The 19,522-nt window shown below is 49.8% G+C and overlaps 1 protein-coding gene across 2 annotated transcripts; it reads right to left on the bottom strand.

Moving 5' to 3' along the window:
• Nucleotides 1-5,181: 5,181 nt before the first annotated feature.
• Nucleotides 5,182-18,359, bottom strand: LOC136011239 (2-hydroxyacylsphingosine 1-beta-galactosyltransferase-like). 2 transcript variants are annotated; one of them, XM_065672870.1, is made up of 6 exons: nucleotides 18,229-18,359; nucleotides 10,950-11,797; nucleotides 8,005-8,144; nucleotides 7,756-7,832; nucleotides 7,144-7,363; nucleotides 5,182-6,134 (listed from the first exon to the last, which is right to left on the bottom strand). In XM_065672870.1, the coding sequence occupies exons 2-6, from the start codon at nucleotides 11,787-11,789 to the stop codon at nucleotides 5,819-5,821; spliced, it is 1,593 nt and encodes a 530-aa protein (XP_065528942.1). In that variant the 5' UTR covers nucleotides 11,790-11,797; nucleotides 18,229-18,359; the 3' UTR covers nucleotides 5,182-5,818. The 2 variants fall into 2 exon arrangements, with proteins under 2 accessions (XP_065528942.1, XP_065528941.1); XM_065672869.1 differs by lacking the exon at nucleotides 18,229-18,359 and adding an exon at nucleotides 17,643-17,906.
• Nucleotides 18,360-19,522: the final 1,163 nt, after the last annotated feature.

Here is a 19,522-nt window from a genome sequence, read left to right as displayed (position 1 = left end):
CTAACATAGTACTGGTATAAATTTATTCTTAAATAACAACTCAGATTCCCTTAGAAGGAATGCTGCACAGCCATTCCTGCTACAGACACCACTGAGGGTAGCTGTGAGAAGCTGGAAAGGAACTAACTCCAGCTACATCCCACCTAGTCTTTTATAGCAGCAGCGATGGTGTCCCTGCTGGGCAGCAAAACAGGCTCAGCTGGAGTGTGAGATGCGTTTTACTTAGCGGCAGCCCTGAGGAGCAGGGAAGGGACTGGGGGAGGGAGCTTTTTGAATCCCAATAGACCTGCCAGCTACTCGGAGCAATCGGCTGCCCTCAGCTGTCCTGAGAGGCACGGTGCCCAGCTCCCCGCTGGTTGGGTATGCAGCAGCACCCTTGGCATGCAGCATTTCCCTGGTACAGCTTGGGAAGGACCAGGGGTCTTTCTGCTGTTTGAGATGTGCCTTGCCTGAGCGCCCAAGAGAACGGCTGCTCTCCATTGCACTGCCTTTGAGACTCACCTACTTGGCTGTCCCAGGGAGCAGGGGCTGTTACAAGTGTCAGGGCCCTGCATGAGCTTCCTCCATCCTGCAGTTTGGCCCCGCAGGGAGGTGCTGTCCCCTCGACCTTGTCATCACACGGGGCTCCCTGAGCCTCACAGAGCAGCTGGTCCTCCCTGCACCCCAACAAGGAATAGCCCATTTGCATACCTCCCTGTACCCCTAGGTGATGCATGTTTTGAGCTGTAATTTATATTACATCTCTCCTCTCTGAAAGGCACAAAATCTGATTTACGAGACCAAAAGTGTGAGTACATCCACTAAAGCCTAGCAAGAACTCATCACCTTGCTGTTCAAATGTTTTGCCCTGTTTGCAGGCAGAATTTCTCTCACTTCCAGTACCAGGAGAGGGCACAGACCACCTGAGGAGCTGCTGTTGCAGTGTTCCTGCACAGTGTGACCAAGCAGGCTTTTGCTATAGGCCAGCCACAGAGGACACCCTTCCTCATGTTGCCCCTTGGCTGACACCACAGCAGCAAAGAGCTGCTGCCTGGAGATGACCTGTAACTCCAGCAGCCTGAAAGACTCTGGCCCCTGCAACACAGCTGGTGAGCCAGGTAATCCCCACCACTGATACTTCAATACGAGATGTATTCAGCTTGCTCCCCCAAGGAAATCTCCCTCCCCAAATAAATCAGGATTGGGACCTTTGCACCAGTCTGGTAACTCCCTGCTCCCAGGAACGAGGGTGGTTATAGGTACAAGGAGCAAGACCTGCTGTGCAGCTGTGCCTGCTGAGACACAGTCCCAAGGAGGTCCCAGGGGGACTTGCCCGCTCCAACAGCTGTCTTGATGGCAAATGGCCACTGCTGGGGACTGGAAGCCCACAGAGCTTGGGCTCATTCCCTTCCTCTGTAGGAAATATTTGCAATGGGGAAGCATCATAGAAAGGCATTGCCTGTGATCTCAGGAGCATCAGAAAGGTCATGGGGACCGCGAGGGAGACCTCCACGGGCAGAGCCTGCTTGTCAGGGGTGAGTGGCTGGGGCTAAGCCACGTATAGGCCCCTACATCACAGATGTTCCTGGCACAAAGGCACTCTTTGCTTATTGACATTTAATGGTGGGGTGAGTCAAAATCACCGTCTTCTAGGAGCCAGTCCTCCTCCAGGCTTTCCCCCGGCAGCTGGAGTGGTTTCACACTTGCCTGCAGAGGGAGACGGCTCCTCTTTATTAGACAAATTTTGTTGACACAGTTTGGTGCCGCCACCTTACCGAGCTGGAAAAACCAGCCGCGGAGCTGACGTGGCCCTGCTGCGGCCCACCACCAGGCTCGCCAGGGGGAATGCTGCCAGTGGGTATGCGAGGACCCTCCGCCATGCGGAAGCACTGGGCATGGAGCAGCAGTAGCTTGTTGGCTGCTTGCAAAGTCCTGCAAGAGAGCAGCATTTGAGGCAGTGCCAGGTCCTCCTGTGTGCTCCAGCAGCGGTACAGCCACCGATGCTGGGCTAAGGAGAAGGGCCACAACCGGAGCAGCGTGACTGTATGTGTAGCTTCACCACCTCCCAGTAGGGGGTTGGGTCCCCAGCAAGGAACTGTTCCCAGAAGAGGTTTGGGCAGACCTGCATGGCCTTCACCTGGAAATGACGCTTGTTTGCAAATCCAGAGTGCCTCAAACGCGGGATGCTCACAGGGCTGCCGTGCCTCACGCACAGAGCAGGTTTGTGAGGAGCTACCAGGGCTGGGTGAACCTGAAGAGCCGGCTCATGTGTGTCCTGAACTCCTCCCTTCCCGCAGAGCCACTCAGGGCCTTCACAGGGAGCTCTGCACACAGCAGCATACTGCTGGCGTGTCAGCATCCTGCCCAGGCTTCCCCGTGCCTTGCCAAGAGTGAGGCAGAAGGGCAGAAGGCAGCTTTGCATTGTGTAGGGCTTTGCACTGTGTAGGGCTTTGCTGGGGTTGCGGCTCCTGGGTGAGGTTTCTTCAGCCTTCAGAAAAGTATTGACTCATGTCCTACCTTTCCTTGGGGGGAAAAGAAAAAAATGGGCTTGTCCCCTGCTTGCTGCCTCATAAACCATGGTTTTAATTTCCCAAGTTACGCCACAGCCCTACCTGCCTGCCTTGGTACCTGTTGCAGGGGAGGGCACACTGTAACCAAGAGGCACCTTGCCCAGAGATCAGGTACCAAGCTGAAGGCAGAGCTGCCTGAGAGGGTAAAGCTCACCTACATCCCTTCCCCCACCAAGGCTTTTAATGCGTGTGACAGGCTACTCATTATTCATAATTGAACTTAATAGCTAGCTTAATGTTTTGTTATACTTTCTTTCTGCATTCAATACTGAAAGAATAACAAGGAGAAAAGGAAAGAAAGGAACCTATGTGTTTAATAGGAAAAGATTTACAGAGGGGAATAAAGCTGGAAAAGCTAGAGGAGCTCTCATCTTTAGGAAGTTTATCCAAATACTCCCAGAAAACCACCCCATAACAGAAAGAATGGCTCCTGTCAGTTTTTAAGCCCATACACACCTTTTCCTGAGGAAGACTCTTCACTTCAGGGGTGCTTTTTGAATGTCTGCCTCTTACTCACAGGATCCTTGGGCAGGTTTGTGCTTTACTCCATTAGAAGTCATTCTCACCAAATTATTGAATAATTTTTTAATACACCATATATATTTTGACTTCCTGGATAGACATGCCTTCTAAGTCTGCTAATGCATATGGAAATGAAAGTAGTCATGAAAAGCTCAAGGAATTAAGGACATATCTGATAGGAGACATCATGCTAATGCTGCACGTGGTGCTGGCTTGAACTTCTCTCTGAAGTTGTGAACAGCAAGAAGGCAGTGTCCTAAGAAAGCTGGAAAATAGACTCACTTTTTTGTAAGCCCACAAGGGCTCCTCAGGTCTCAAACACTTCTCTCTGCTCTCATATTCACAAGCAGAACAACATGCAGGTCTCTGCAGTGCCCAGCACCAGTGATTCATCTGGCCTGAAGAATTTCACTGGGCAAGGCTGACACTGGTACCCTCTCCCCCACAGCATCTCCGAGGCCAGAGGTGACTGCTGTGGGGCAGGGCCAAGCTGAAGCAGCCCCTCTCCTCCACTGTGTTTTGCTACACTGCTGGGCTGCAGGGGCTGCAGACAAGCTGCTCCACTGGAGCATCAGTTTGCAAACATGGTGCATTTGTCCTCTCGCTCTTTTTTCTTCTCTTCAAGTTCAAAGTGATCCAGTGTTGTCCCCAAGCCACAAGCTTCCCAACCCACATGCTATATTCAGCCTAATATAAATAGCCAGACTCTCACCATAGGCATCAGTAATGGTCTTCCTCTTTCACCCCAGAGATGGTAAAGAACTGAGCAAAATGCCCCACCTCCACCCCCTTGTCCACTCTCATGTGCTAGGAGATGACACAAAGCCACTATAGTGCAACTGGCAACAGGCAGGCAGGCATGCTGCAAAATTTGTGCCAATATCTTTCCCCCCCCACCAAAAAAAACCCCCAAATCCCATTAAACTTAAAATTTCAACTCAAAGGCAGAAAGGTGCCAGATAGACAGTGTTTCTATCACTTATCTACAAGCCCTGGTTTTCCTCTGCTACCTATTACCAGCCTACCTTGCTCTGATCTCCTCCCACCCTCACTGGGGGCAATTAGACTCCATATCCTCAGCTCAAAAGTAATATAGGGTGGCTACAGAGCAAGACTGATGGGTTGCTGTGCTGACCATGGTCAGGCTTGGGCATCCCAGAAGGCAGACAGAAACTCACAGAAGAGCAACTTTTGCAATGGGATAGCTACAGGTCCCAGCCGAGCTTTATGGGCATTTCTCATCTGTCTTTGATGGCAAATGATATTCTCATCCAAACCTTTCTTCACCACAGCCCCCCTGCAAGCTGAGGGTTGGGTGAAGCACTGCCCAACCTCAGAGGAGTCACCAAATCAGAACTGGGCACTTTCCCAAGCCAGAGCATTCCAGGAGTCCAGCCAAACATGGCAACATGCCTTTCATCTGGAGAGAAAAACACATGCAATAGCAAGGGAGAGCAGAGCTTGAAAACACCAGCAAGGACAGTGGTGGCAACGAGGTTACTCTTGAGTTAGTGCCAGCCCTGCCATGCCCCAGCTGAGAGCACAGAGCAGAGCCCTCGATCTTCAGCATGGGGCATTGCCAGTTGGACCACGAGCCAATATTGCACGAGGGTTGTGCAGCTGCACCCAAGCTTGTGGGCTTGCCTTAGAGTCCAGTGTGAGTAGACACACAGGTATCACTCCATAGAATGTCCCCAAGTGGGGCAAGATCATGCGTGTTCACACAGAGATGAGCAGGCGCTTCCATTTTCTTCAGAAAGAGCAGAGCTTGCTGCTTCTATGAACATGCTGTATGGCCCATTGCCTATGACCAGCTCTGAGCTACTGGCAGCTCTCCCTGTGGCCCTGCCACTTGCATCTGCTCCAAATTCTTCTTTTATCACATCTGAGGTTTGGAGACTCCACGAGCATGGGTGTGTGTCACGCTGGCAGAGGAGAGAAGGCACTGCCTCAAACCCCCTGGGAAGACCAAAATATTGCTGATGGAGGTTTGCAGGGATCCAGAGGTATGCGGAGGCTGTAGCAGCAGTAACGAGAAGGAAAAAGCACTTTAATACATCATGTTGCACAGACCACAGGTTCACATCAAGCCGAGACCAGAGAACTGTCACACAGGAGAAAGAATACAACTTTATTTTAAAAAATAATAATTTAGCTCAAACACGAACAGGATTGCAGAGGGTTGGTTGAAGCAGGAAGAACAATATCGGCCCACAGAACTTAAGCCAGACCAATTTCATTCTCGTGTAGATGACACTTTCAGTGCCCTTCCCTGTCCACAGCTCTACTTCAGGTCCTCACCTGCACATAAAGGAATCCTGACTCCCAGGGCTCTTAGTAACAAGGCAGAGGAGAAATGGTGCCTTCTACACATGAAATGCTATTCCTATCTCCAGAGCCTCCACGGAAGATCCAAAAAAGCCAGAAGAGCAACAGCAGCACACAAACCAACGTGCAATACAAAGGGAACAACCTGCGCTCCTCCCTGGAAGTCTACCTACCCATGCCCCGCTCCCAGCGTCCTGGCCAAGTGCTTCCACCCATGCCTGAATCCGCGCCCCCACCCATAGGTGCTGTACACAGAGGTGTGCACACAGGCCTCTGCAACACTCCTCCCTCCCCATTCGCTTCTCACTCAGACTTGCTGATCTTTCACCTCTTGCCGTGCCTGCGTGCCGTACATTTCTTGGCACAGCAGCAGTTCGTTTCACAGTGATGGGATGGGCTCAGTGGAACACACTGAGCCACTACTGCAATTTCTTCTCTTCTGTGAAGTGGCCTTTCATGCAATTGCCATTCTGATACACAGGGCTGGCTCCCTTCCTTCTGCACCACACCACAGATTTGTAGAGGACGAATCCAACACCAGCCAGGCACAAGAAGAGAAGAGCCAAGATGTCCAAGCAGAAGTACTCGTACAAGGAGAGGTCATAGACAGCAGGGCGAAGATAGGGTGCCCCATCGTGACGAAGGATGTACTCCAGCCAATACACTGTCCTGTTGAGAGCATGCATTGGTCTGTCCAGGTGCAGAGCTGAGATGAGCTTGGCTGCTTTTCTGTAGCTGCAAGGGAAGAAGACAAGAACTTATCCTTCTCATAGGAGCTTCATAGCTGTGGTCTGAGGTGTCCAGTGGTCTCTTTCACATCCCAGACAGTACCTTAGGAGACTGGCAAATTTCTTCCACAATTCTCTTCATACATGCCTCTGAAAGCCACTCTGACGGCAATTGTTAACCACAGCAGCACAAGCCAGAGTGTATTTTATTCTGTGTTTTGTTAACAAGACTGGAGTTCAGCTCACGAGTACCTGCTCAGTGGGCTCATGTGGACTGCTACTTTCTGAGGAGAGTTTGCACCCAAAGACCTCACACAGCATCAAGCAGCAGTTGCACACTTGATGTGCAACTGGCCAACTCCTTCAAGGTACTGAGTTAGAACACCTTAATAACTTACACTGAGGTCAGTAGCCCAGAGATCCTAATTGGTAATAAAAAACAACCCCAAACCAAACAAAACATCAACAAAACAAAACAAATCCCAACAAAACAAACAAGTCAAGCTCTCAGATGGCATTTCAAACACTAGCAGTTGCTCGTGTCCTGCTAGAAAGCGGGAGCCCTCTGCCATTGTGCTGCAGCACATCTAGGAAAGGGCAGAGTATCAGCGGTCAGAAGGAACAGATGAAGCATTACTTTCAGTCCATTTCCCTGTGCTGTTTCTACAGTTTGGATCAGACCAGGGAGATCCCAAGGTGAGGTTGCGAGCTCACCTTCCCTGATGACAGGCTGACGTTAAAAGAGGTTTGTGCCTCAGCATCTCAGAAAGCTTTCTGAGACAATTACAGTTGGAGTCAAACAGGACTAGATCACGCTCTCTAACAGCTAATGCTGCAGTATCTTCTCCCGGACTGCATCTCATGGTTTTGAGGCACTAACACATCTGGCCAGCTAAGCAATGCTTGCAACTCTCCTTGGCCCAGAAGTCACCAGAGGCTGTGTAAGGATCAACACAACACTGGTCCCTACATACAGTTTGTACCAAGGAAGAGCTCAATGCTTCTGGATGCCTCACCTGGGGTCAGAGATAACTGTGACAACAGCTTGGTAAAGATCCTCTTCTTTTACACTGCTCCAGTCCATGAGGATACCCATGCCCTTTGCCTGCACTCTGGTCATGATGTCAAACTGGTCCCCATAGAAAGGAAACCCCACCACTGGCACACCGTGATAAATCGCCTCAAATACACCGTTCATCCCGCAGTGGCTGACGAAGGCTTTCACGTTGGGATGACCTGCAGGCAACAAAACGGCAGCAAGTCAGTGCCTTCCACGCTGAAACAGGGCTACTGGTGGCTTCAACCCACAGTACTCATGTAGGTTTAGGGAAAACCAGGCATGCTGAGTAGACAAGATGTTACCCTTTGGGAACACACCTGGCTTTTGGCAGCCCAAAACTTGCTTAGTACCACCCGGAGGAGGAGGGAGATAGGGGCCAAGATGCAGCTTCAAGCAGGTGTTAGAAGAGAACCATGTTTTGTACAGATCAGATTCACAACATGCAACAGACTTAGAGCCATAAAGGTGCTGTTGTCCTTGTACACCTTTGCTGTGGTTTGGGCTAAACTCCAGGGATGTTGCTAGCGGCACACACACACACACACACACACACAGAGCCCAGCCTTACCTAGCAGGTCATTCTGGGGCAGCCACCCCATCATCAGTGTATTCTCACCCAGGTTTTTTGGCTTCTCCCCAAAGTATCTGTGGGAGGAGACAAAGGAGAGGGAAAAAAAGGGAGAAGAAACACATAGAGAACAATTATAAATTCAACCAGATTAAGAGATGGAAAGCCAATCTGTGTTTTGAGATGAATCACCCCTCAACACTGATTTTCATCCAACCAGAGTTAAAAGGAATCCTATTCCCTCCTTACCTCCACACCACCCTCTGCGGGAGGCGAGCAAACGCGCCAGCCATCTTCTCCACCAAACCGCTTGGAAGAGCTCGGATCCCAATGCCGAAGGAGACAACAACAACACCCGCATCTGCTGCTTCCACCCAGAGACGCAGACCCTGTGGGCAAAACACACACAGCTGCCTTGAAGTCTTGTTGGAGAAAGGCTCTTCCCACTGCTGCCTCTGCCAGTAGAAAGCTGTCTACAGAGAGGATGAAGCCAAAACCACCTGGAGCACAAAGCTACACAGCTTTCACCAGACAGCAGACTAGAACCACTGTGATTTCTGCACCCAGCCAAGCAGAAATTACTTGAGCACCTACTTGGCTTGGGAGCTTGGAGGAAGGTGTCCAAAACTGGCATTTCGCAGCATTTCCTCCTGCTTTGGAGGCAACACAATTACCGTTTGGCAAATAGGGCTCTGAAAACATTGGGCTCACACAGGAGCAGCCAGAGCTGAGAAGGAAATGGGGATAAAAAGAGAAAGGGGATTTTCCATCACTAGTAATGCAGGATGCTTGTCAGGATCTCTAGCTGTAGGCTGATACAACAGACGAAACATCACACAGGCAGAGTCAGGACCAGTACCTGACTGGAGATTCCCCACAAACTCTCCAATGACAAAGCCTCCTGGAGGTGGCAGAAGGTTTTCTCATCTTGCCAGGAGACTCCTACTTATCCTTGATAGCTGCTTGCAAGTAGCAAATTTAGCTTTCTGGTCACTCGGCAGAGAGGTAGCTACAGCTCCAGCAAAACCCACAGTTTGTTTAGAGGCTGCATAAAGAAGTGTGTATCCAGGACAGAGAATGTACTTTTTCAACTAGGACCAGAAGGCTGCAGGGAGAAGAAGTCAGCCACCACAGCTGCTGTGGAGCAAACACAGATTACTCCCTTTTACACCAGGCTGAGCTGAGCCTATTTCTCGTTATGGATTCTGTGCTGGTTCAGGTTTCCCATGTATCACAGCCAGGGGCATTTTAGGAAAGTTTCATAAAATCTGTCTTTGAATATGAATCCGTCCTTGAAATAAACACCATAGAAGAACATGAAGGGCAAAAGAAATAGTTCTCCCTGTTATTAAAGCAGAAAAATTGGATGACTAATTAAGAAATCTTATTAATAGTAGCCTACAGGTTGGGGGATCATAGTACAGAAGAGTCACAAAGCACATCTCGGTGTTAGTCTCTGGGGATATCCGTCTTTTGTTGTATGCTTCAGGGACTCAAACTTATCTTTGCAGAAATCCTTAGAAAGCCCCAAAACAACCCAACAACCAAGAATCATAAGTTTCCACTGAAGGGATTTTGGTTTCTCCATTCATCTTGAGTTTCACATCTGTTGATCAATAAAACCACTAAAACTGCTGCAGAAGAGAAAGTGCCAGTTTTACTTTTCTAAATAAAATTATTCATAACCCAGATTATTACATTATCCATTACAATTGGGCCTTAAATATTTTTCTTTCAGAAACAGCATTAAAGTTGCTAGGGAAGCATGGCTGTCCACCAAAAGTTCTCACCATCTCTCAAACACATAGCTATATTTCATTGAGTCCTAATTAGAGGAAATCACAATCATACTGTTTCAAATAGGAAGAAATAAACACCTTAATTACATAACTCTGCTCCAGTTCAGAATGGGACATTCCTTATCCTACCCCTAGACCTAGGGAGTCCCTCTCTTCTGCTGGCATCCTATAACCTTGACAGAGACATGCCTACCTGCTAGCATGGCAGCCACTGCCTACTGCAGGGCTCCGGATGTACCTACACCATTCTTCCCTTAGGTGCCTTGGGGTCTGTTCTGGAAGCTGTGAAGCACATGAGTAATGCCCCAGCAGACAACTCCCTTCTTTATAAGGCGGGCACGTACATGGGCAGATTGGACCAAGCCAGCGTTTTGCAAGAGCTGTGAGGCAGCCACTCTCTGACACAGCTTCTGGAGCACCCTACGTGCATTGCATTACCTGTGTGCTGTGCCACATGGGAAAGGGTGATGTGCAGCCACACACATCTGGAGAACTTCTGTTCTCATGCATCTGATCTAACCTTTTGCTCTTAGCTGGGAAAAAGTTAGCACCCACAGTCTCAATTAAAGCTGCCATCAGAGATCTTGATAGGCCTCTAATAATTCGAAACTTCAGTCTTAAGGATTAACCAGGATCAACCTGACTGCCTGCATGTCATTACCAGGTTTATTTCCCCTCAGTGTTTGTGAAAGTGGTAAGGCAATGGGAGGAATGGCAGACAGGTCCTCCTCTGGTCCAATATTGTCTTCAGTTGAAGACTTTAAGAACTTATGTCTCTGAATTTATTACTGGGGATAGCAAGGTACAGGCCACAGAAAGCCTCCAGAACGCCTGGGAATTTTTCCCTTAGAGCTGGACCTTGAGAAAAAAGAGGATAATATACTTAAATTTTGTATATTTTGTATACTTTGGGATTCCACGTTGAATTTGATGAGGGAACATGCACAGATCTCCCCTATGGGTTCTTAAGACTACAAACTCAAGGGCAGAAACACTCTGTGAGAAATAGGATTAAGGAGGAAATTCTGGATTGACATAAATCAGTGATGAAGCAATGAAGAATAATTGGTCTTCCCATTCCTGCTTCAAATACAGGAACAAACAAACTACTCATGATCCAGTCCCAGGAACAACATGGCCAATTTTGGACTTTCAGACACTATTTTAGATGGACAGCAAAGCCACCTCCCACTTCAGGTTGGACTACTTAATTCTACATTCTCCCTGCAACCCCACGGTGTGCCCTGTCTCCCTGCTGCACCCAAGCACCAAAACACAGAAGCTTTCCAGACTCCTGGGGCTTCCAAGCTTTTCCAAGGTTCTTCAAAAGATGATTTATATTGCGTAACTCCCCAGGTTAACGTGCAATCACAGCTCAAAGTTTCCTGCACTTACCACTGGAAGGGGCTTTGCAGGCTCAGCGAGGATCCCCCCTGTGAAAATGACATGGGGGAGTGTTGGACGGGGGAAGTCCAGCACAACATCATTACAGAGGAAGAAAAGACTAGTTCCATGGACAAGGTCCAACATGGATATCTTGGGCTCCACCCTATGCTTCTCCATGAGACGTTCAAACTTGGGCAGGATGACCAGCTTTGTAGCCACACGAGTGATCATGTAGACTAGGAGATTCCAAGTCCTACCAAAGAAGCCCATCTTGTCTGTCATCAGGGAGTTGAACTCAGGGACATAGGCAATGGGAGAAGTAGCACCAATCTCTGCTGGGAACCAGAAACCAGTGGAGATCACAGCATATTTCACCTGGAGGATGTGGGCCAGGATAAAGCCGCACATCTCATTAGGGTCCACCAACAGCAGGTCAAAGTTCTCAAACTGGAGTTTCTGCAGAAGGGTAGAGTTTCCCAGCACCAGGTCACAGTTCTCCAGGTATTTCTCCAAAAAGGAAAACACCTCCAGAGAGGTCATCTTCCCCTGGAAGACACGCTTTATCTTCTCCTGCACCCAGCCATCTGCACTCTCTGTGCTGAAGATACCCCAGTACCTCTGCACACGGAAGCCAGGCAGGTAGGTTTCCACATCCCGACCCTCATGAAGTAGCAGCACAGGGTCATGGCCCCGGTCAGTCAATGCCTCTGCCACTCGCATGAAGACTCTTAAGTGGCTGTCAAAGACTATTGTGGGCATGATCAGCACCTTGGCAGAGTGAGATGGCTCCAGAGTGGACGCAGCCACTAGGAAGAGAACAGCAGCAGGGCATGGCAGCACCTTCATCATCTTCTTCACTGCAAGGAGAGAAACAAGCCATTAGCATAGTATGAAATGCTCTGTCACATTGTTGGGCAGCTAACAGCCTGGATTGTTTCAAGCAGAAGCTCATGAGCTGGCAAAGGATAGATGTCTGGAATTCATCACTGGAAAAAAACCCCAAACTGGCAAATAACAACCCAACAAAAAAAAAAATTACCAAAAAAGCCACAAAAATAGTAAACATATAAATAAACAAACAAACAAACAACAACCTTCCCCAAAACAAACAACAAAACCAAAGTCAAACACCAGTGTGGTTTCCAGAAGCTCCAGATCTCCTCTCTGTGCTCCTAAGGCTCAAACACTAGCAGACTGACTTGCAGAAGGTTAAAGGGAGAGTGGCTGGCGGAGCTCTGCTGGCTCACAGCACCAGCAGACATCTGCTGCTCAAGCCCCAGTTACCGCTACAGAACCAGCACAGCTGGATTTCATTTCTATTTCTGCACAGCCAGAATGGCTGGTTCCCTCTGGGCCCTTGATGTCTGTACAAGCTCACTGGGAGGCCTGCAGAGCCTGGTGGGAATGCCGAGATGCACACTCTGGCTTTGGCCCTTGCAAGGCCACCTTGCTCAGCACAGACAGGGTAGGAGTGAGCCCAGATTACAGCAGGACTCTCGAGATGAGCCCCAGTCCCAGCAGGGGTCTGGATGGAGAGCTCCTGCAGTACAGATTAGCTGTGGGAAGATGGGGAGGCTCCAGGGAAGAGATGGGAAGGGAAAGCAGGTGCCAGGACACTGGTGCATTGAAAGAAGGCAAACCCATAAAATAGCCCAGAGATAACGTGCTAGAGCTGTAGTACACCGACGCCCCTTAGTCACACTCCTGCTGCTGTCATCCAGCTCCCAGTTTGGTGAAACACCCAACATTTCTCTTGTGTAAGGGATGTTGCTACATCACTGGAAGCAAACGCGCCTCACCCACACCTTGCATTATTTTGGGAGAAGAATTATGTGATAATTATTTGGGAACGGTCAGAAGCAGAGCCGTGTCCTGAAGACCCAGTTCAGACATGCTGGGAAGGGAGCGGGGAGGAAAGGTTACAATGGGAACAATTGTAAGTGGATTTTCGATGGCTGCGGGGATGTGGTAGAGCAGAATCTGGCACAAGATTTTCTGCCAGCCTCTCTGCTATTGCATGATCAATTAAGAGGAAGGAAAGAAAGCAATGGACAAGATGCTGCTAAATACAGTCTTCAGACCTTCCTCAGCAGCTGCATATCTCTGGCCAGAGACAGTGCATGGGGTGCTGGTAGAAGTGACATACTCCTCCCCCATTGCTCTCTTGCTCCATGTGGGGACCGGACATGGGAAAGACACAGAGCAGCCACTGGCTGAGACCTTCCCCTATTTCAAAGACAACTCCTACTAGTGCTTGGTCTCTCACCCTTTCCACCGTGGGCTGTGCCTGCAGGAGTGATAAGAAACATGAGCTATGTTAACAGATACCAAGGAGGCTGTTGGATCCACAGAGCACGAGCTCCAGGAGGATGGAGACAAAGGTGATGAGCTGGGAAGAAGACAGCAAAAGCCCTGCAAGGAAATAAGAATCTGTCCAGCATCCTGCCTTCTGCCCATACCAGCGGAGCTGGCCACTGTAAAGCTATATTCCATGAAGCCGGGTCTAGTTCTCAGCTTACCTGAGAGGCCCAAAGGGGATTTATCCTGCTCAGCACCAGCATTTGGCTATGATATCACACAGCAGATCCAGAGTGAATATGCATCTTTCAGGGGAGGGAAAGAAGAACGGATGGCAGCCCTGTACTGCTCCAGGTCAGCAGGGAGCTCAGGATAGGCCCCATGACAAGAGCAGGTATAGACTTGTCCTGGGGCACTTGGTGGGTCACGCACACACATAACTATGCTGAGAGGAGCAGAAGAAGTGGTTTTGTGTGTGGGGTGTTTTATCATTGGGCAACAAGTAAAAGGCAAAGAAAGTGCAGGCAAAAGGAATAGTTTTTTAAAGAAAAAGTTTGTCACCCATCTTCAGCAAAGGGCATGGCCTGGCGTGGAGCTGTGTGCCAGGTATTGCTGAGACCCTCAGCTCTGCCAGGACCCTCTAGGGGCTACCAAAATCCAAATGACAAGTAAGCTGTCTAACTTGGCCCTCAGGCCAGAGGCAGCACTGACACAGGAGACTGGCAACCTGTTCTTGACTGCTTCATCCCTAACAGCATTAGGAGCAATCCCTAAGGGTGCTGGCTCAAGAAGCCCTTCTCCCTATCCTGGCAACAAGAGAGGCTGTAAATCTTCCTCAGTGGTGAGAGGATGCCAGGCTGTAAGGAGGGACCTTTTTTCCTACCCCAGCCCAATACCACCAGAGACCTCTGGTCTGTCTGTACCCAGAGGTGTACCCTGGCCACAGCTCCAGACCTGCATCTGTGCTAGATACATCAGGCAGGTTCTACCCAGGCACATCGTGCTTTTCAGTGCTCCTGGAATATAATGAAGGCATAACTATCAGCTCAAAAGGCAATACTCTGCTCTTCATCCCTTGTTCAGCAACTAGTCACTGTTAGGACCTCAGACTGATAGCGAAGAGGAAAGTGACCTTATGCACACAAGGGCTAAATGGCTCAGATGAGGGAGGGCTCAAAATCCACATGCTCACTTCTCTATCTTTTACCAACACTGAAAAACAAAGCCACCCCAGAAGCTTTGCAGCAGGATCCTCCAGCAAGGGCAAGTGCTGTGGCCAGTGCAGCATGTTTCGTAGCTGGGGTGCTGGCTGCAGCCCAGCCCTCGGGCTATGGGAGTTCAGGTGGTCTTCAACAGAAACCTCCAAACCGCTGAGCACGTGAAATCCATTCTGTGGGGAGGTGAATTCACAGCCTGTGCCTCAGGAGAGGTGCGGAACCCAAGTAAGGGACAGATCCCACACTAGATCTGAGAGCAGAGCAGGCAGAGCCACCTCCTCGCTTGTGGTCTGGAAGTCCTAGACTAGGGGGCTAAGTCACATAAACACTGCAAGAAATAACACTGCAAGGAGAAGGCTTGTAAAGAGATAATAAACCCTTCCCACTGTTTTCATGACAAGCACTCAGTAAAGCCATGCTGACCGGCTGATCTGCGCAGAGCAATCCCACTAACAGCACAGTTAGCACCAACACACAGAAGTCAAGGTTCAAGAAAACTGTTAATAAAGCCTGTGCCACAGAGCAACAGAAAAGGAGCAAAGAGAAAGCAGCCCTCTGATACTGTGTACCCCCTGAAACATCTTACTGTGGCAAAATCTGTCCTTGGTTTTGCCCTATTTAACATGTTTGGCAGGGTATGACTTTGATATTGATGGAAAATAACATCAGTTTAACTGAAAATAACATCAGTTTAACTAAAGTGAAGTAACTGAACAGCTACAGCTCTAAAGGCAGGGGTTTCTTTAATCCAGGTGCCTTTTATTAGGCTGAAGTACTACGACCTCTGCCAGCAGTCTAAGCAGAGAAGCCCACAAAAGAAAGGGCAGTGAACAGACTCCAGGCCGAGAATCCTGCCGTTTACATTTCTGCCTTTCCTCCAGCATTTTGTATTACGTAGCTCCTGCCTAGGACTCAGAAGCCCATATTCATGGGGCTGAATTACTTCCCCTCCTGCATTCTAGTCTCTATCCAGCTCTTGCCCACAGTAAGAAGAAATGTTTGCACTGTGAACTTCTCAATAGTTAACAAAGCGGCACAATTCATTTGAAGCCAAAAGGAAAAGACATCTTCACTTGGATGCTCAAAACTATTCCTGGAATAAGAAACCAAAGTTTGCCTCATCTCTTGGGTATGTTCCAGAAAAAACAGGACCATCTGCTACCATCAGGCTGATGACAGCCAACCCAGCTGTGGCTTATTTATGGAAGCCAAACCTCCATGCAAGCAGGTATGCAGCTCCGAGAGCAATTCTGCCGCTGCAGGAAGATATTGCACTACAAGCAGGAGCTGCCCAGGAGAATCTCTAGTAAAATCCTAGAAGATACAATGCTGTATAAAGTAAACTTAACAAAGCATGTGTTGAAGCAGTGGAGTCTAACCATCAATCATATCCAACCCAGTACTTGGTGGGCTTCTGTGCTCTGGTTTTGGATTATCACAGACTCCTGCTTCACCAGAGTCACCTGGGTGAATAACAGTAACACTAAAATACTAATATTAGTGTTATGGCATACTAATGTTAGCATTACAGTATACTAGTACTAGTATTCTAGTACAGAAAACAATGAACAAGAAACCCCTTATCTTCAAATACAAGCCTCCCCAGGGAGCCTACAGCCCTGTGTTTTTTAAAACACTGTTCACACACAGAGTGAATAGTGCACAGACATGGTCTGCTCCAAACACTACTCCTTTCTACCATTCTTCTTTCAGCATCTTCATGGTGGCCCCCAAGAAACATAAAGAACAAAGAAAGCCCAGATCCCCAAAAGACCAAAGGGAACACCCACAGCAATGATCAGGCATGCATCAGAATAACTCATGCTTCGCACCACACTTAGTGCTACTGCTTCCACACAACAACATCAGACGTGGTCTGCTCATCCTCATTTGTTTTGGACAAAGTCCCCAGTCAGTTCCAAACATTTGGGACCTTGGACCATCTTCAACATCCTTTGTCGCTCATCAGAGTTTTTTGGAGGAATCTCTACAGGCAAGGTAGAATCTGTGGGCCAGCAGGAAGTTGGCATTCCATAGATCACAGCCAGGGAATCATGGTACTAAAGAAAATACTGATCCGTAACAACTGAGAAAATAAATAAAGATCTGTATGCTTGTGAAGGCATTTGAAACTACACACATCCTCATGTACTTGAGATGGGGATGGTGTCAAACACCATCATCTGCTTCCCCACATGGCCTCTCATCACTCATTAAATCTCTGCGTGGTAAGAGAGATTCCCCCCACTCCACATCCACAGGCTTCCTGGGTATCTTCTGAAATGGACACCAGTGTGCTCTGCAGAAGCAAGTTCTTCTGCATGTCCAAAAGGACATCCTCGCTTACAACACAGTTGCAATACAGAAGCAGCTGATGTGTGGCTGTGCTGCTTGTGAGGGTCTCATGTCTGCAGTGTGGAAGCACCTAAGATTATTTGTAATCCCTGGATGCAAGAGACAAAAAGGCTTGGGGCCATTTCCAAATATTCATGCGATCCACAGACCTTGAAGTGAGAGCACACTACAGTTCAGTGCACATTCTGGTCTTAAGAAGGGGTTATGTCTCTACAACAGTCAAGTTGAACAAGTTCTTGAGACTGCAAAGAAGACTGGAGAGATACAAGTGCACCAATCTTTAGAGAAGTGATCAAGAGGAGTGTGGAGGAGAAAAGCCTTCCATTTACTGCCCTGTCATTTCAGCTTTGCTCTGCAGAGAAGCACCGCATTAAAAGAAAAGTCATTAAACACCCCAGAAGGTTGTGAAACCTTGTGTAGGAAGCACTGGGGATTGATAAAGCCCTGACAGACAAGTCTGATCACATTTGACAGAATTACAGAAGTAGAGGAGCCAGAAATGAGTCTTATCTTCAATAAAGCAACTGCTAGCCTCATGCAAAAAAAAAACCAACCAACAATCCCAAGACCAAACCAAAGAGCTCCTTGGCTCTGAGCACACTGGAGGAATGAGACCTGGCCAAGCTGCCATAAACAAAGGCTGAGGAGGGATGCGTAGGATGAAGAGGCAGAGCAGGAGAGGGAAGACGCTCCTGAGATCTAATCTCCTGCAGGAAGATGAAGCAAGGTACACAAAAGCAGCTCTTTGAACATTTGTTCAGGTGCCAAAACTCATCCTGTGCAGTTAAGCAGATGCTCGACTCGTGGCCTTCAGTAGCCCTGTTGCAGTTACCCGGGCTGTTCACATGCATCTTGGCAGAGCCAAGGCCAAGCTGAAGGCTGGCAGCTCAGCCCGTTCCCGTCTCTCCTCCGCAGCAGCAGAGACGCGTTCAGCTGCCTCTACCATTAGCTCGAGAACTTCAGTCCAACCCTTCAGGGTCCCAGCAGAGCACGGCCACGGGCCACGAGCCGCGCAGCACCCTCGGGGCCACAAGCCCCTGCACCCGCCGTTCGCACTGCACCAACAGCCTGCGCAGCCGCGACCCTGCTGTGCCGGGAGCGCTCGGGGGCAGAACAGCCTTCTTCCCTCTTCCTCCTCCTCCTTTTTCTCCTCCTCCCCCCCCCCCCCCCCCACCTCGCACGGCAGCGGAGCAGGACGGCGGGACAGACACCGCAACCCTCGGCCGTGCTCTCACCGGCCGCGGCTGCCCCTACAGGGAGTCAGCGCGGCACTACGGGGCCGAGAGCTGCCCCGGCAGGACGGGGTTGCCGAGCACCGGCCGCAGCCGCTCCCGTGCCGGCTCCTCCCAGACCGCCCTCCCTGCCGGCGTCCCTCCGCCGCGCACCGTCCCGCCGCTGGCGGCAGTGCCGATACCCACCTGCAGAGAGTCCCGCTGGCAGCGTGGCCACAACGGCGGCACAGAGAAGCTCAGCACGGCGGTAGGAAAGGAGCGGAGAGGAGCGGAGCAGTCGCCTCTGCCTCCCTCTTTCAGGCCGACCGGCAGCGGGCGCGGGGGGGCGGGCTGCGCAGCACCGGCTCCCGGGCCGCACCCACGGGCCGCCCCGCCGGGCCGGGCCAAGGGCAGGGCGGACCAGTCAGCACGGGGAGCGCGGGGAGCCGGCCCCGCCGCTCCGCAGCTGCAGCGGGCAGGAGGGCAGCATCCGGCAGCTACCGCTCGTGGCTCCTGCTAGGACGGTGTGTCAAAAGGGCGTCAAAGCACCTCTCCAGTGACCGGTGCCGGACCCTGCTCAGACGTCCACAGGGCCAGGACAGGGGACTGCACCCAGATCAGTCAGGACAGCAAAATGTAAAGGACGGCGCTGGGAGAATTAGGGCGCTAGGGACACACAAGTACAGAACATGCCAGAGGGGCATGTCCTGTTTGGCCAGCTCCAGCATTAAACCGCAGCAGAAACTGCATCAGTAATGCACAGGGAAACTAGGCTGAAGTGCTCCACGAGGTGTTTCCTTCACTCCAGGACTGCACTAGGGACGTATGTTTAAGCCTTCAGAGCTGCTGCAAAAGCTTGTGAAAGTTTTCCCCTAGGAGTGTTAAAGCAAAAGGAAGATCACACAGCTCTGAGCATCTCACAGAGCATTCCCCACCACCCCAGCACTTGTCGCACTTACTTAGTCATGTACTGATCTCCAGCGAGGCTAATGCCATTCTATGCACCTGCTACTGCAATTTCAGGTAGCATTATATTATACCTTCTCCTACAGCACCACATTTGAGATAGAAGGCTGTGGCAAAAAGCTTGGTTAACACTCAGCTGACAGCCGAATCTGCCTGGTGATTCTTCCCAGCCTTTCCACAAATGCATAGCAGAAGGGGTCAAAATAAGCATTACAGCACACAGGACCTCCACCAGGCCCTATGCATTAGGGAGCTTCTTTACCCTGCACACATGGCCACAGCAAAGGAAGAGATCTAAGGGGACATGGAAATTACTTCTTTGCACTAGGTACATACAGAAGGTTTCAGTTATGCCTTTAATTTCTTATTCCCATAGGCTGGTGCTACTTACATTGCCAGCTGCCATACAGCTGTTTTGACAGCAGTATTTGAGAAGAGCTAGCCAGATATTCTGGCAGGCAGCTGAACAGCCTCAGTTTGTCTTGATGTAAGCAAACATTTTTCTAGTTTTATCCACATTTCTTGCAGTCACTCT

The sequence above is a fragment of the Lathamus discolor genome, chromosome 3 (assembly GCF_037157495.1).
Source record: "Lathamus discolor isolate bLatDis1 chromosome 3, bLatDis1.hap1, whole genome shotgun sequence".
In the NCBI taxonomy this organism is placed as follows: domain Eukaryota; kingdom Metazoa; phylum Chordata; class Aves; order Psittaciformes; family Psittacidae; genus Lathamus; species Lathamus discolor.
Note: the sequence above shows the minus strand (reverse complement) of the source record. Positions and strands in the feature narration are given on the sequence as shown.

Excerpts from the sequence above, each read along its gene's own strand:
- LOC136011239 (XM_065672869.1), bottom strand. Across the intron at positions 8,145-10,949 it reads CTGCAAAGCCCCTTCCAGTG|GGTCTGCGTCTCTGGGTGGA; the intron begins GTAAGTGCAGGA and ends TTTTGCCCACAG. Across the intron at positions 7,364-7,755 it reads GCCCCAGAATGACCTGCTAG|GTCATCCCAACGTGAAAGCC; the intron begins GTAAGGCTGGGC and ends TGTTGCCTGCAG.